Source organism: Carex rostrata, chromosome 4 (assembly GCF_964058835.1).
Source record: "Carex rostrata chromosome 4, lpCarRost1.2, whole genome shotgun sequence".
Classification (NCBI taxonomy): Eukaryota; Viridiplantae; Streptophyta; class Magnoliopsida; order Poales; family Cyperaceae; genus Carex; species Carex rostrata.
Window position 1 is genome coordinate 2837315 of NC_135921.1, and position 17547 is coordinate 2854861.

The window sequence follows — 17547 nt, forward strand, 5'->3', positions numbered from 1 at the left end:
GAATATCAGCCCTCCAATTACATAATCTGTATTCCTTTGATTAAATACATCTATTTTATGTATAGAAGTCTAAATTTGGTTAAAAACATATTTGCCACACAAACTGCTACATGGTTTGTCACAATTAAAATTGAATGAATCTTTAACAATCTGTTTCCTTATTTCTTCTTACATTTATCATGCAATTAAATTATTTCTTTATTTCTCTATTTCCTCCGTTTCATTTCTCATCTCCCTCTATAGTTTCGACAATAAAAATGGAAAAAATCATATGTTTCCAAATTTTGTTTGGGACTACTGCATCTTTGTGAATATGTGAATAACATATCTTGTGCTGATGTTTACATAAAAAAAAAGATCATGTGTTGATGGAAACAATCATATCCTTCCGATATGGAGAGGAAATAACAAATATCTAGAACTTTCGTGTGAATTTTTTTATTGTTAAAATAATTTCCATCAATAATATATACGGGAGAAAATCCTTATTTGAATTATTTAATCATATCTTTCTCAATTTTGTTTCTTTACATATCATTTCTCCTCTAAATTGTTTAATAACCTGTTTTGCTTGTAGAGAAAATTAGATATTAAATCGCAATGATACCTCAATATATTTCTTTTATGTTATCTTTAATCTGTTTTTTTCATTTGTTGTTGTTTCTTTTATTGCTATTTATTATTTGGATTTCTGTTTTTTTTTATCATTTGTATCTTTTATTTTCATTTAAATATATTTTTTCTTAATTTTGCGTGAATGTCAAATAAAAAGGTCTCTTCATATTCTATTCAATTGTATAATATATTCCCGTTGAAACGCACGGACATAATACTAGTAACTTAATTAACAAGCCAACAATTCTTACTTGACTCAATTCAAAATTGCAAACTTAGTAAGAGCTGAAGAAAAATCATTTTAGTGAGCAATTACTCCATCAAAATTCAATTTAAACGCTTTGTATGAACTGATAAAGAAACAACAATTCCTAAATGCAACTTTGCTCTCTTTCAATAATCAGCATTTGCCTCTTATGTATTATCTAACCTTGACTAGAAAACAATGAAAAACAAAGTTTTTGCAACAAACCCATATTACGCTGGAGCTTAAATTTTACATTTCCTCATTTTCCAAGCGAATACACTGCATGTATAAAACACTGTGCCGGCTATAACAAGTACACCGGCATACACTGAAATTGTAGAGGCACAAAGGTAGAGATATCTGCACCAATTTGAATTAGAAACTATCAGGTATGTATGTATTTCAATTTTAATACTGCACAACACAAAAGGTAATATGGTCCAACTCAATTTTACAATACCAAAGAATCAGTATTTGCACTAATTAGAACAAAATATGGTATATAGTTTAATGAAAAAACGAAAATGAGAGACTCCACTAAAGTCAGAAGGACCAACAAATGGTGCAATGAGATTTCTATCTTTAATGTTAAGGTACCATGAGCTACAAATTAAAAACAACATGAGAACTTACTTGGGTGAAAAGACGCTCCAAACGAAGAGATGATTCCTCATGAGAAGCAACACAACTGTAAAAGAAGTCAACGCAACCGAATTAACTACCAGAGGAACCAAGCATGGGATTGCAACCATTCTTTCCAATAACGTTCTCCATTCAAACTTCTCTTTAGATGAGACGGCTACACCATCTACCATGGTTGGGATGTACATCACTGTACTTAGATGCGATAGTATAGGCGATGCATAGGTAATGCAGAACATTAGTATCCCAGAAAGAACTGTGGAGTAACTCGAGATACCCTTTTGACATAAAAGGAAGGCAACAATCATCGATTAAAACAAATTAACAAAAAAGATTGTTAAAAATGATCGTTGAAAATATTTGCGGTTTAGGATTTTTACTATGAAAGCTCCTGCGACATCAATAGTTGCAAGGCTGTTGGTATTGCCAAGCCCAAAATGGCCAGAAAGGCCTAAGAAATGAATAGCAGCAACCTAAGAAATTACAAAAAAGCACAGTAAGTTAGATAGTAAATGATACAATATTATAATAAAAATGACTGGATTAGAAATACAGATAAAATAAAAGAAAATAATATAAAATTAACAACTGAAAGCTTTCAGATCTATCAAATTTATACAGAAACTTGAATATAGAAGTAAAAGTTTAGCTTGCTAATTGTCAGTAAATGTAGTACATAAAATGAAAAATTACTTGAAAATTACCTTGACCCAGTCCTTGCGTAGGGACCCACCTTTCACAAAAAGACTTAAACTTGCGTGAATTTGCATATAAATCAACAAAACTGGAATTGCATTCACTGGTTGCTGAAGAAGCAGTTGCAAGAGACACCAGAAAGCCACATAGGTTGATCCAATAGCAAATAAACACTCTCTAATACCCAAGAAAAGATCCCGCTTGCTAGAAACTGACCAAACCCAAGGCAACACAATTGAAAATGAGATTACTGAAATGCCCCCGATAATGTAGACAGCTTGTGGTATCCATGTAGTCCCATGATCAACGAGGATCGTATTAGATGTATTTTTTTTAATAGATTGAAATAGAACCAGACATGCACCTATAAGATAGTTTAACCATAAAGCTAATTTAAAATGTGATTTTAGGCTGTAGATTGATTTTGAGTAGAGGGTGAAAAGGGATAAAATGGCAGTTATATGTAGAAATGTTATAGTGGAGGGACTGGACTGCAGAAGTAGCTTGGAAATATCAGGAAGGTGGACCCAGTTGATGCCTCCCTGATGCCAACCTCTTAAAATTCTTCCAAAAATGAGAGACAAAATGACAGGGGATATTACTTCGGGCAAGTTTCCATTTGGTCCTTTTAGTAGATCTTGGACTTGCGAGAGAAGGAAAATTAAATAAAGGGTTGAGGTAAGGAAATGCCATGTGTATTGCTCTTCCTCAACAAATGAGCTTGAGCCGAAACTTATTGCATGGAGGAGGATGGTTATAAAAATAAAATAATCTTCTATACACCATCGATTATCATATATTTTGTGAAACAACTGAAATGTGATGCCTATGAATAGAAAGCATGACATAAGCATCAAAATAACTGCAAACAGGAGGATGTGGATAGGTTTCTGCAATTTAACATTTCAAAATAAAGTAAAACATGTCAATATTCTGAAGATAAGGGAAATACGAAGTGAAAAATTAAACTTGACTTTTTAAAAGTGAACAAGTACTTGTCTACTATGGTATCAGTGTAATTAAGTTTTACTGGCACATACCAATCAGCACAATCAGGTTTCAGTTTTTCCTTGGTTTTATACGGTTCTTTTTCTCAAAATTTTAGGGTGGGTTTCCTTATTATTGGTGGTTCTATCTTAGTAATTGACACCAATGAATGATAACACAGCTTAACAAAAAAAAAATTACATCTGTAGCTCTACGAGACAACCACTCACTAGCATTTCTCAGGAATAACTCGTAGGACTCAGAAGCAATCTCAAAGTAGTCCGTTCTGCACAAGAGTAGTAAATAAAATAAAAAAATAACTGAGAAACATATTAACAAATAGAAAATAACTTGCAAGAAATATCTGCTCTCATTTTCTTCCTCAATTTTTTTGTAAAATGGTTTGGAACAACCGAACAAAGTGGTCGATCTGGAATTTCTATATTAATTATTTTATCTAGTATTATTTTGATTTTGCTATTTTGTTGCCCAATTTCTTATTAAATTCACTGAGCACATGGACATTGAGATGTCACCAAATAACAGTAAAAAAGTTCCCAAAAGTTCTTGGATGAGAAACTTACCTTAGACAAGAGTTGTTTTGAAGCCTCAGAGAATTGTGAGCGGCAACAGCTTTTGAAAATAGATTGCAAAATTTAGTATTGGTAGAGTCGGTAGAAAGGTCGGCTTCCAAATCCAGACTAGAAGTAGAAGAAGTTGAATAATCACAACATAAACGAGGTAAGTTGGCTCTTAATAAACTCAGTAGTTGCCATGAGTTTAGCTCCAAGGCCCTTAATCTTTGTTCCTCTGTATAAGCAAAGTGCAAGATGGATATACAATTATCTTTTATGGAAACCCATCTTTTTCAAAAGTTTTCACAAAAGAAAAAATCATTGGAAAAAGGGCTACATATAAAAGAAAAAAAAAGTAGCACGGTGAAATTGTACAAGGGACCTCAGTAGAAAAAGGTTAACCATTATTATTTTTGAATGATAGACAAAGGTTACTAGAATTAACAGAAGTTTGTATTCCATTGCTTTCTAATGCTGGTTAAAACCATTTGAATAAATTGTTGTAGTTTTTTATTACAAAGTGAAAAATTTATGGCAAATAGTATAAAAAAGGCAAGGGCTATTCTGCCATTTCTTTAAAGATCTTTCAATATGTACGTATTCTTAAGGACATTTTGCCATTACATAAAGGAGTGTGAAATGAAACCCACCTGGTAAAGACTGAAAGACATTTGTTATCATCATTCCTATGTTATTTTTTGGAATAGGTACACCAAACAAAAGCGCAAGGGTTGGGGCTATATCTACCTGTAAAAGAGTAACATTACGTGGCAATATCATTAAATATTTGACAATACACGAAGCAAAAATTTAATTCCGGGTGCCAAGCTGAACCAGTCAACAATTGCCAGTCTAGTTTTATTAAAGAAATATTTAATAATCAATGTGCCAGGAAGATACAACAATATCATCAATCTCCTTTCTTCTAATATACTAAATTCTGGCTCATGTATCATATATCTCTAAGGACAATTGACTTCAACTTAAAAAAACTATGACAAATGAGATATTTCCAAGAAATATCTTTACATATACCTGAAAAGCTTCATTATTGACATTTTTACCATGAGTCGTAGTCCTGATACCATGACCGATAAAAAGAGCCAGAGAATCAGTTTCTTCATATGATGATCCACCATGGTTACCTGCCTCAGTCATGCCGTGGTCGCTAACTACAACCTGAAGGAAAAATAAAATGATATTAATTTATTTTTTGGTTATGGTCAGGTCAGTTTTGGGGAAATTAGGGGAGTTGACATTGCCAAAAAGCAAAATTTTGTTGGTTTTGGATGCATATTGGCATTTTCCTTTTTCATGAAATATTACCCAAACAAATTTGTATAATTTGACACTTAACTTTTAGTCTTATATGGCTATGCTTTATGACACATACCCCTCAGAATCTAATTCACAATTAAAAAGTTATGAAGAAGTTTAAATCACAAACCAAAAGGGTTTGGCTGTTGGAATTCTTTTGAGGAACGATACTTTGCATATGGATTTCTTTTATGATGTCATCCATCTCTTTAAGCTTTGGTGCCATCAAGATGCTGTCATTAGACATGCACTGTATCAGTCAATTACGAAACCAAAATAAAAATATGGAAATAAAATTGAGAATAATCCTATCAAAGAGATTTACCTCTGACGCCCTCCAATATGGCCAACATGATCTAAGCCTAGGTAGTGAAGAATCTACAAGGAGAACATCTTTAGGAATATATACCACTTTTAAATCATTGGTCAACAAATAATACTGCTTATAATATGACGGGTGATTCTTAGGTAGACTGTCTACTGTTCTGTTGCTACTAACAAGATAAAATGCAAGTTGCTTTAGTGTATGAAATACTTGCATGATTGTGCCAGTCTTTGATGCGTCTCTTAATTAGGATTACAGGTATCGTATGAATGTATATGGCAACCTCTACTCAAGCAAAGAAGTGACAACCAAAGAAACAAGGATATAAAAATAAAATATTGGTAATTTTTTTTTTTAGCTACCCATATTTTAGATTCATAAGTAAATTAATTAGCCAGGGAACAATTAGAACTTGTACTCTTTACAAAGAAAATTAGTACCAAGAGATTCCAGTCTTTTGCAGCAAGCTCCACATCTAGATGCCGAGAAACATTAAAATCTACCTCAACTGTGTCTTTAACCTGATGTAGAAGATACAATACTCACTTTAAAAAGTTAAATAAAGAGCTAAATGATTAAAAAAAAAAAAAACATTCTTCATTACTAACGAACAGCAAGGTGTAAATCATTCAGAAAAATATGGTAAAAGAGGAATGTTAGTTCTGAGGAGACACATGCAAGAATGAACTAAATACTAATTTTAAGCAAAAAAGACACCTTGTGGTTTCTTTCTTTTGTAAATTTATTTGGCTATATCTTGTGCTCTTAGTGTACACTTTAAGGATTTAATAGGAACAAAGACCAACCAGTTAAGAACTTACAAAAAAGCTGCTAACTCCATCTTTTCTAGAGAATAAATTTGGAAACAATTTAATCCACGTCTCATCCCCAAGCATAACCAACCTCCAGCCAATTGAATACAACTGATCTGCATGTAAGACCAACTAAATAAAATGTTCTTTAATTTAATTTCATGAATGTGCTATTGAGCTATAAAATGATTTGCACTAACAAAGGAGATTGTCGTCTAAGAAGGCTTGAGTGTTAAAATTGAATGCTACGTCTAAGAATCCCCCAATAGCACCAGACACCATAGCCTAAAGAATGAGAAAAACTTAAGAGTTAACATATTGCAAACCGATAAATAATTTTAACAGGAAACATCAATTGTAAGCATTACAATTTTAGCTGGCACATTATATATGTGCACTAATGTCTCAACCAAAATGGCACTGGTACAGCATAAGCCAGTTCCAGCATTTTTCCATACATTTTTCTTAATATATCTTATTATAGAGCACGAGCTGGTATCCCCAGCACCCTCAATCAATAAATTACACAACAAATTGAATAATTTTGAACAAATGCCCCTCTCAACGTGAAAAATATTAAATTTACATCCCTCCACCACCCGTTCTTTTTCATTTATCTAGTGAGAAATGGGGTGATTATGACATTTGTTCAAAAGTGAAATCAGAACAGGAAGGTTAGAGTAGGTGCTTTTGATACTCTGTAGGACTATACCTGACATTTCCCTCATAGCATTTCTTATTTCGGAGTATGAAAGATTGTTCAAGGTTGTTTTACTATAGAAGTTTTATATTCGAAATCTAGTTTTTGCCTTCCAACAATTATTTAATCTCAAGGCACCGAAAAGGATCCTAAGATAGATGACCTTACTTTTAACCTGGGCATGGTAACAGTAGGAGGCGCGGCTTTTGCATGAAAACCAACAGCCAAGTCATTTGACAATAAATACTGAGTATATGGCATCGCCTCCACCATTGCCTTAGCTGGAGGTTCTCTATCTTTTCCAAGTAGAAATTCGGCTGGTAACCCATCAATAACCTAAACTGACAACAGAAGCATTTACAAGAAAACATGAAAGGAAGGTAATTTTCAGAGAGATGGAAATAATTTTGAGTATCCAATGCATCATTTTGTTAGTAAATTACAACAGCATACCATAAGTATCAGCCGGTCATAGACAGGATGTATGCTAGAGAGTTCCTAGAAAAAGGAAAGTTATATAAATACATTAGCCCCTTAGAAGTTTAGTTATAATAGAAATCAGCCAATTTAGGTTAAATAACATTACACAAGTGACTAGTCACATCTTAGTAACTCCAGTAGCACTTGCTGCTACAAATCTCACTAATTCAGTATCGACCCAGCACATTATTTTAGTACTATATATGTGAATTTTCAATTTACTTTATTCCTAAAGTTTCAAAGCCCCCAATTTGGTTCATCAGATCATAAATTTAATTCAGGGAAAACAAACCTAGTCAAAGCTTATTTAGAAAGAGTTGGTTTGATGGGATCTTTTTTAGTAGAAAACAACAGATTGGGCAACACTTTTGGTACAGCTTTGAAATTTACACTGTACCCTCTTTGGGCATAAATTTGATGTCTAGATTCTAAATTTCTCAATTACGCTACTCTACTTTCTGGTATAGCCTCATAAGCATCAAATAAACAAAGAAAACCAACTATTGCCTACTCTACTCACTAGTACAATCACATTGTATGAAAGACCACCTCATATAAAGACTTGAGCTGCTCTGAGGAAAGATCTGTCTTTTCCACATCCGTTACCGAATCACAACTCGGCATTTGGTAACTCTCTGGACCACTACACCATTTCAAACAGTACCAAATTAGAGTGGAGATTACAGATAATTAATGCAATTAGACAATTGAGAGATGGTGGGGAAGAACCTGAAGCCAGGGAGAGTGGGTTTAACAGGAAAAAATCCGAGTAGAAAGAGAGAGATTCCAGCGATCTGTAGCAGCGCCGCCGTGAAAACCCCCACCGCAAGTGTCGAGCATTTTAGAGAAGAAGCCATGGCATGGAGAGACTATTGGAAAGAAGAGAAGGCGGGAGGAAAGGAAGTTGGATTGATTTTAGATGAGAAGTGTTTTGGACTAAGAGAGAATTTTGATTGCTGATTGATATATGCAAATCATAGAATTGTTTCAACAAGACCAGTTTCTTACCACTTTCAACAAATCAACAAGCTCAGTTTGGTGAGGCGGGTTGTATAGACTCTAGATCCGACCCGTCACAGTGACATGCAAAACGGGGAGTAAAAAATATTAAGGATATCTTTTCATAATTGGTTAAAGTCAAATTTCAAGCACAATAATAATAATAAAGGCGGTCAATGTATGCTCTAAATATTATCATATAAATTTGTACCTAAATTTACATGTACTATAAAACTGAATTAAAGTAAAGAACCTCGTCTGCTGCGTATCCTCTGAGATATGTCAACTTTTGCGTGACCGACGTGTCCGGTGCCTATTCGGGGGTGATGTAGGGGGTCAGCATTATGTGTGCTTTGAGATTCGTGCAGAGCGTATTTAAACGGTTAGAATTTTCCATAAAGTCACGCAAAGTTTGAGATATCTCAGAGGATACGAATTCCTTCCCAGGAGGGTGTGATTCCCCATGGTACATGGCCTCTGTGAATGGGGAGATATCTCAGACGAGGCCAATATCATTCAGTATATTTTCACAAAGTAAAGAACCTCTGTAAATAGGTCCATGTACCGTGAGAGTACAGGCCCAAGCCCAATTAAATACAGGCTAAATAATCACCGGGCCCAATCCTTTTTTCCCTTCTCTTGTTTTAATTTTTCTGACTTGATTCGCTTGAGAAGAGAATCGGAGATGAGCGTGTTTGGAGGAGACAGCTGGGGAAGAGAGGCGCAGCATCGGAAGAGGAAGGTCGACGAACTCCTTCTCTCCTCTTCCACCGTCGCTTCTTCTTCTTCTTCTTTTTCTTTCAAGAAGCTCTCCAGTGGTAAATTCGTTTGCCTTGTCTGCCCTCACAACCCCGTCCTCGACTCCCCTCTCATGCTCTCTGTAAGTCTTCTTTCTCCTGCTTGTCTCATTTCCTATTTCAAATTACAAGGCAAAAGCACCTCAATCGCTGACAATTCAGTATGGACACTGCCTGGTATTTGGTTTCAGTTTTTCATACATTGTTGTTTGGTAGTTTGGTTCTGGAATTGGTTGACATTCTCCCCTTTGGTTCTGTTATGTAATGTGTAACTCTATGAAGTATGTCAAAACCAAAAAGGGGCGAATTCTGATAATTTTTTTCTTTGGTTAGTCTATTTTAAAAATAGGGGGGAATTTCATGTATGGTAAAAATATCAAAGAGAAACCATAGATTCTCTTCAAACCTTAGAACAATTACTGTCTGGTAATATTTTGGTCCATTGGTCCTGAACTGGTATTGTGAGTGGGTTGGTGTAAAACATTAGATTTGGCACTGAAACTTTAGGTCATGATACTCCTGCTGGTTTACAGATCAAGTAAAATTTCATAAAGGGGTGTCAAACCCAGCAAGGGAATTTTTTTTTGCTTGAACTATCATAGAAAGACACAAACTGTTGCCGAACTTTTACTGGGAGAAGTTGGTAATTTATTTATGGTTGTTTTATCCAAATAAAAGCATCAGGGATTAGTTTGCCTCTTTTGTTATAGTTTCTAGATCAATTTCTGAAATGTACCATTCTGCTTTTAGATTTCTAGGCATTCAACATATATCATAAATCTTATCATGTATTTCTTCTGTATATCTCCACTACCTTTTTTTTTTTTTCTATTTGGATGAACGATGAACTTCATGGCTTTGGTTCTTATAATGTAGGTAATCTGAGATAAGGTTCCATTTCCACTTGTAATAACTTATTAACAAAAATTCTGTGAGATAATAATACATCGTTTAATCAGGTGCATAACAAGGGTTCTCGACATGTTGCTGCACAAACAAAACTGAAGGAAAATGAATTATGGAGGCAACAGGAGTTAAACAAGAGAATTGCTTTATCTTCTGAATCTAAAATTCAACCCGAAAACACTGGTTCAAACAATGAAGTTAAACCATTAGTTGAGCAAACTCGGACAGCTATTCTCGAATTACAATCCAGCAAGTTCATATTAAATTTGAAAGATGCAACCTCAAATGATTCAAATTCGAGTATGTCTAGTCATGAGAGGAGAGAGGTAGAACTCAAATTTATTGCCGCTGGCTGGAAACGGGATTGTCATGGAAAGTGGTACAGAGATGAAAATGTGAGCTTTCTAACTATTAATTTTGTACTTTTCTGGTTATTGTCTAGAACTTCAGTGAAAAAAAATTGGGCCTATATCAGATTTAGACCAGAACATAATTTTCACTTGCCTTGGTTCATTGGAACTTAGCCATCAAAATTTCCCTAACAATAAGAGTTATTTTTTTTTTCTCGGCCAGAGCATAAGAAAAGGAACCTTAGGTATGGAGGGGAAAAAAAATAAGAAAAGGAAAAGACCATTTATATGTACTGTAGCAGCAATAATCCTCCATTTTTCTAAATTTTGTATGGTAGGATTTTTGCAATTTGACCAATGTCTTCGTAATAACTATGTCAATTTGAATTCTAATATGTTTTTGAAGGGACTATTCTTTTTTTTGGTCATTTGATTTAATAATTAGGATTGGCTTATTTAACAGGTAGAATTCGACTCGGATGAAGAAGACCCGAATGTCTGTCTTCCCTAGCTTAGAAGACCTCATTTTGCTTTCATAGATAGCTACTTGGTGAAAATTAAATGACTAGAGATTTATTAGTGGTATGAAGTTACATGTTGTCCAATTTGAAATTAGTTTTTTTTTCAAAATGTACAGTTAGTTGGACCATGTTATTCTATTAATTTAGAGTAAGGGACAAACAATGGTGAATATATATTGACACACACGCACACTAAAAAAGTGGATTTTTTTTTTTTGGTTTAAATAGAAGTTTGTGTAGACACGTACCTCCACTCATGTGATAGTTGCAGAACTAAGGCAAGCTTGTGTTGCTTACATTTTTGTTGCTATTACGTGTAACGTATTGTTATCAACTAGAGACACTATTTGCCTGTCATATGAGAATGTTACAGGATGCAGTTGCTTGTCAATTTAGATAAAATGAAGTGTTGTTTTCTTTATATTACTAGTGGTCATTATTAAATTAACATGTACATTGATGAGTCATGTACTCATCAAGAAGAAAACAAGAGAATAACTCAGCAGAGTGCGCTCTTTTGGTAAGGTGGACTTGTTCAAATAAAGACATGCCTTTTAATTGACTTTTGTGTTTGTTTTTATGTCTTCCATCCAATGAGATCACATGGTTTTTAGTTTAAGCTAATGCTGAGGTGTTATATTCTAAAGACTTACTTAATGTATGGTGCACACCACACAGATCACAAAGTCAATAGTTAGATCATTTTATGATAGTGGATCCACACAGAGAGGGAGCAAGAATTTTGTTGTTAAGGGGCCAACAAAATTTTTATAAACACACTTGTAATTACTAGAGGATTATAATAAATCAAAATCAGAGTAATTGATAAAAAATAAACATGGCAGTAAATTAGTACCATAATTTAAGAGGCAAAGATCAAACAATTCAGTGCTAACTTCTTGGGAGAAGAAATTCAATAACATCTCACGAGCAATTGTAATTTTCGGTTTCTTTATTTGACAATATAGATTAAACAATTCAGTGCACACCACACAGATCACAAAGATCAAACACACTTGTAATTACGGTCTATCTAAATTGTTGCTGACAGCATTTTAGCAGAGGTGCTGCCGGGGCTATATTTAGCCGTGTGATGTCCAAACAACAAATTCAAACCGTTAGATGTTTAATCTATATTATAATCTAGTTGGAGACCAAATTTTACATTTTTTGGAATTTTTTTACTATATATTAAGCTGGTTTGAAAACCGCTGATTTCAGTAAATTTCTGCAGCATTGAAATCAGCGGTTTTCAAACCAGCTTAATATATAGTAAAAAAATTCAAAAAAATGTAAAATTTGGTCTCCAACTAGATTATAATATAAATTAAACATCTAACAGTTTGGATTTATTGTTTGGACATTACAAAATAAAAAAAACAGCGGCAGCAAATTAGCCATAGCCTATATATATATATATATATAGAAGTGGGCTACGGTGAGTTGCGAAGTAAAACACGTTTCTACTTCACGCCGTATTTTTATTTTGAAAGTCCAAACGACTGATCCGAACCGTTAGATGTTTAATCCATATTGAAATGTGCTTGGAGACCAAATTTTACAATATTTGGAATTTTTTTAGTATTTATTAAGCATTTTTGAAAATTGCTGTTTTGCTGTGAACAGTAAAAAAAGTAAAATTTTCTGGACCATCAGATCAGCGACTTCAAAATTGCTTAATAAATAGTAAAAAAATTCCAAAAAAGTAAAATTTGATCTCCAAGCACATTTCAATATGAAGAACAAGATGAACGGTTCGGATCGACGTTTTGAACTTTAAAATCGCAAAATATGAGCGTGAAGTAAAATAGTTGCTTTACTTCGCAACTCACCGTAGCCTAGCTCTCTCTCTCTCTCTCTATATATATAGGAATATGCTAGCATGCTATGCATAGCATAGAGGGCCTCCATGAAACGGCTCAATATTTGACTTTTCAAAATCCTAACGGTCGATCCGAACCGTTCATCTTGTTCTCCATATTAATATGTGTTTGGAGACCAAATTTTATATTTTTTGGAATTTTTTTACTATTTCTTTAGATTTATTGAAAATCGCTGTTTTCAGCAAATCTGGACCATAACAAAAACAACGATTTTCAATAAATTTAAAGAAATAGTAAAAAAAATTCCAAAAAATGTAAAATTTGGTCTCCAAACACATATTAATATGGAGAACAAGATGAACGGTTCGGATCGACCGTTAGGATTTTGAAAAGTCGAATATTGAGCCGTTGCATGGAGGCCCTCTATGCTATATATGCATAGCATGCTAGCATATTCCTATATATATATATATATATATATATATATATATATATATATAGAGAGAGAGAGAGAGAGAGAGGGGCTAATATGCTTTCGGTAGCATATGGGCCAAAATACACACGGTCCAAATTTGAAATTTCAAAATCCAAAAAGTCGATCTGAACTGTTCATCTTGTTCTCTATATTAATATGTGCTTGGAGACCAAATTTTACATTTTTCTGAATTTTTTTACTATTTATTAAGTCATTTTGAAAATTGCTGATTCAACGGTGGCTTAACAATCATAGTGACAAATTGCTGATCCGCGAGGGATACTGTCGATACTGTCGCGAATACTACCGTCACTAATAGACAAAAAACACCTTTATGTCAGTATACCCTCATGGATAGTCACTTTTAATTTACTCACAGATACTGCCCTGTTATAATATATATATACATGTATAATTTTTTTTTTAAAATCATAGAAGTTACTAATTAAGCATCCAATCGTCAGTTGTTCGTTGATGCTGGAGACCAGCTCTTGTCATATGGAACATGTAGATAAGGATATGTGAATGTTGTGCATGATAAAGATAGATGAGATGTTGTTTTCTTCACTAGTTAGCTAACTAGCGTCTGTTTAGGAGCGGATCTAAGTATAAGGGGGTGCTAAGTTACCCTATGATTTAATATTCTTAATTATGTGTATTAAAATTTAATTAAATTTTTTGAGTTTTTTGAACTTTTATATAGTCAAGCCCCCATCACAAATGTACAAATATGTGTTGGTAGTGTAGTGGTTTGAGTTTTAGTTGGTATGTGTAAGATCATGGGTTCAATTTCCACCATTCACATTTTTTTATCTTTTTCACATATTACATTTTATAGATTAGCCCCTCTATTCAAATTTTCTAGTTCCGCCCCTGCGTCTATCAAATTGACAAGAAATGTGATATGCATATATACTATGATTGTTACAATAATTTCTGTTAAATAGTTTGAGCAGTCGATATTATTTTTAGTTGGTCAAAATGTGAGTTAAAATGTGTATTATGTCATACTCGCAACCTGGAGACTGTCCATCATCTTTTCATATGAGAATAAGGGAGGAAACAAACCTAGGGAGGTTCTACTGTAGCCAAAAGACTAGAGATGGAATAGGCTAGAATTTGCTATAAACATGTTTAAGAATGTAAAACTGTAGGAGAGGTAGTTAATTGGCATGTTTTTGTATTGATGTAATTCCTTGGTAGTTAGAGGCAGATCCAGAATTTTCGTCCGAGGGGAAAAAAATATATCGAATGAGATTTAAATAGCTTATTAGATTTAAACCCATTAACTAATTAGATACTCAATAAAAAAATAATATTTTGACTTATATTTTCAATACTCTGACTTATAATTTATGATGCTTTAATTATAATTCTAATTAGCAATCATAATTCAAGAAATTTATTTTGATTTTAACACTAAATTTAATCCGAATTACAAATCAAACATTCAGAGGGGGACAAAAAACTTTCCAGAGAGAGGCAAAGCTGATCAGTATTTATAGATTACCACTAAAACTCGAAATCCAGAGGGAGGCAGCTGCCCCCTGGTTCTATACTGGATTCGCCCTTGTTGGGTAGTCACTACCAACAATGATCCAACTTATAACTTTCAACAATGATCCAACTTATAACTTTGAGATTTATGCTTTATATATTTTTTCTAATATATTAATTGGTATTTAGATTATAAATATTAGTATTCAATTTAGTTGTCTAAAGACTTATACACTATTTTATTATTCATTTTATTTGTCTTAGTATTCAATTTATTGGTCGTCGAAGGATATGAATATATATATATCAGTTCTCCAATTAATATGTAGGTTGATTAGTCATATATGACCGAAATTTTTAAATATACCATTATTCAAAAAATAATAAATCAAAACACCATTTTTCTGTGGAAATTTTAAAAATGACATGGCCGCATCCCCTAGAAGCGGCCACTGTTTTGGTGGCCGCATCTACAAAAATCGGCCTTTATGGGCTGCGGCCATGGTCGCTTCTAGGGGATGCGGCCAACCCGCAGGCCTATAAATAGTGGCCGTTGGTTTCATTTTTGGTCACAATTCCATTTGGTTCTCAATCCCTTCGAATCAGGTAATTTTCTTCTTCTTTTCTAATTCAATTTTTAGTTTAGATTAGTAATAAGAGGAGTAGGTGTAGAATTAGGAGTAGGGTTTAGAATTTAGGGTTTAGATATGTACCAAACCTAGTTATTGACCAAAATAATTAGTTATGGACCGAAATAATTAGTAATTGTCCAAAAAACTAGTTATTGACCAAAATAATTAGTTATGGACTGAAATAATTTAGTCATTGACCAAAATAATTGTAAATTCTAATAAAACCAAAATATAAAATACAGCATGGCATCTACGAGAGATATACCTTCTTCCAGTCGAGGTGCAGCCCCTATACCTACTCCTATTGAGATGTCACAGTACGTCGATGAGGCGTTGACATTTGTGGTGCCCGGTATCCGGTACCGCACTGATCGGGTGTCAGACTTTTTCTGGTACCCGAACGCGGAGCACCGTATCTTCGAGGCTGCCGCTGGGGTAAGTTTTATATTATTAATAAAATTATAATTTTATTGCAATTTATATTTATATGAATGCTATGACATTTTTAAAAATTTAGGGACTAGATGCAGTTACGGTACGCCACAACAAGATGTGGCTTAAGTACCAGACGGCCTATGCTGGGACATTGCGTGCCATGGGATTATATCAGCTATCCCAGATGGCCGAGGAGAATGCTGACGAGGGATTGTGCTCTGGCCTCATTGAGCGATGGCGTCCCGAGACCCACTCATTCCATCTCCCCCACGCTGAGATGACAGTCACCCTACAGGATGTCAGCTGTCTGTGGGGCATGACTATTGTCGGGAAGCCTGTGACGGGCGTCGAGTACGGGGATTTCAGGTTAGTTGTCTTAAGACTTATGATATAAGATTTAGACTTCATTTTTAATTTTATATGTACGTGTTTTATTTTTAGTTTAGATGTTTAAACTTAGTCGGAAGTTCGCCATATCATCGTCGAACGCCGGCCGGTTGAAAATTGCCAGAGCTTTATTGTCCGATTTAGCTTCTTTGCCTTGAAGCCTCTAATTAGGTTACAATTCAATAAGTTGTTTTCAAGCTTTGATTGGTGAAAAAAAATGTTGACTGGTCAAAATAAAGCTGGTGGTAACGATGGTAGTATAGAAAGTAATAATAATGATAACATTAATTAGTTATATATATATAGAGAGAGTAGAACTAGGGTGTTCTTAAGTTCACCAAGTCTTTTGGTGAACTCAATTCTAAAATTCGTCAAATTGGCTTCAAATGATGAATCGATCGTTCGAATTGTTGAAATATACCTACCTTACGAGTGATGCATCTACATGTGAAAATTTTAAACATTCAAATTAATTTAATATAAAATCAAGTGGTCAAAATTAGAAGGTTAATAAATTAATTTTAATACATTCATTTTTTGAACGTATTTTGACCATTTGATTATGTGCAAAATTAATTTCAAAATTATTATTTTTTACATGTAGATGCTTCACTCATAATGTAGATGGATTTCAACGGTTTGGATTCGTTGTTTAAAGCCGATTTGATGGGTTTTAGACTTGAGTTCACCAAGTCTCCAAGAAACTTGGTGAACTTAAGAATACCCTAGTTCTATTATATATATACAGCTTGATTAATTAGTCACATGCTTTGTCTATTAATTATTTAATTAATTTAATGCAAGATTTCGGTGTAGTTAGCAAGGAAATAATCGGCTGCAAGCAAAGCATGTGTCTTTAATTATTCAAGTCAAAGCACTGGCGGAAGTATGTACCTCTTTTCAGGATATGATTAATTGCGTACGATAAGATATATAATGGATATATGTTCAAGTCAGGATATGATTAATTGCGTACGGAATTATCCTATGAGTAAATCAAACATCAAGCTTTCCATATATATTTAATAATATACTATAATAGTACTAGTTGTGGATATTGATAGCAACATATCTTAATTGGTTTATACAGTGAACGACCAATTAGTTGCACAATTTGATTTCTTAACGGAAATGGTAACAAATAGACCATGAAATGATGTTAGTACAATTTATATTAATATATTTACAAATCACTATGGAATTCTTAAGCTCATCAAATCTGAATTGATTTCAAACAACAAACTCAAACCGTGAAAACCGATTTAATTTACAAGTGATACTAATTAATATAATATAATATCAAATGATAGAAAACTAAGAAAAACAAAC

General features: G+C 33.7%; 2 protein-coding genes across 4 annotated transcripts; one reads left to right on the top strand and one right to left on the bottom strand.

Moving 5' to 3' along the window:
• Positions 1-1073: 1073 nt before the first annotated feature.
• LOC144552744 (Alkaline-phosphatase-like family protein) lies at positions 1074-8328 on the bottom strand. 3 transcript variants are annotated; one of them, XM_078300739.1, is made up of 17 exons: positions 8126-8328; positions 7946-8039; positions 7370-7414; positions 7085-7252; positions 6417-6501; positions 6226-6332; positions 5845-5925; positions 5405-5457; positions 5210-5312; positions 4798-4941; positions 4413-4509; positions 3772-3997; positions 3389-3473; positions 2209-3090; positions 1885-1977; positions 1496-1782; positions 1074-1222 (listed from the first exon to the last, which is right to left on the bottom strand). In XM_078300739.1, the coding sequence occupies exons 1-17, from the start codon at positions 8251-8253 to the stop codon at positions 1105-1107; spliced, it is 2796 nt and encodes a 931-aa protein (XP_078156865.1). In that variant the 5' UTR covers positions 8254-8328; the 3' UTR covers positions 1074-1104. The 3 variants fall into 3 exon arrangements, with proteins under 3 accessions (XP_078156865.1, XP_078156866.1, XP_078156867.1); XM_078300740.1 differs by lacking the exon at positions 8126-8328 and having other exon boundaries at positions 7085-7257; positions 7946-8040; XM_078300741.1 differs by lacking the exons at positions 6417-6501; positions 7370-7414; positions 7946-8039; positions 8126-8328 and having other exon boundaries at positions 7085-7207.
• A 721-nt stretch (positions 8329-9049) lies between these two features.
• LOC144552554 (uncharacterized) lies at positions 9050-11129 on the top strand. The gene is made up of 3 exons (XM_078300519.1): positions 9050-9275; positions 10152-10493; positions 10912-11129. Exons 1-3 carry the CDS (start codon positions 9081-9083, stop codon positions 10957-10959), a joined length of 585 nt encoding a protein of 194 aa, XP_078156645.1. The 5' UTR covers positions 9050-9080; the 3' UTR covers positions 10960-11129.
• Positions 11130-17547: the final 6418 nt, after the last annotated feature.

Bases quoted from the DNA above. Each gene is read 5' to 3' on its own strand.
- LOC144552744 (XM_078300739.1), bottom strand. From the start codon at position 8,253: ATGGCTTCTTCTCTAAAATGCTCGACACTTGCGGTGGGGGTTTTCACG. The intron at 7,253-7,369 runs GTATGCTGTTGT...TTGTCAGTTTAG, and splicing joins ATGACCGGCTGATACTTATG to GTTATTGATGGGTTACCAGC. The intron at 3,474-3,771 runs GTAAGTTTCTCA...ACTCTTGTGCAG, and splicing joins CAAAACAACTCTTGTCTAAG to AACGGACTACTTTGAGATTG.
- LOC144552554 (XM_078300519.1), top strand. From the start codon at position 9,081: ATGAGCGTGTTTGGAGGAGACAGCTGGGGAAGAGAGGCGCAGCATCGG. The intron at 9,276-10,151 runs GTAAGTCTTCTT...TCGTTTAATCAG, and splicing joins ACTCCCCTCTCATGCTCTCT to GTGCATAACAAGGGTTCTCG. The intron at 10,494-10,911 runs GTGAGCTTTCTA...CTTATTTAACAG, and splicing joins AGTGGTACAGAGATGAAAAT to GTAGAATTCGACTCGGATGA.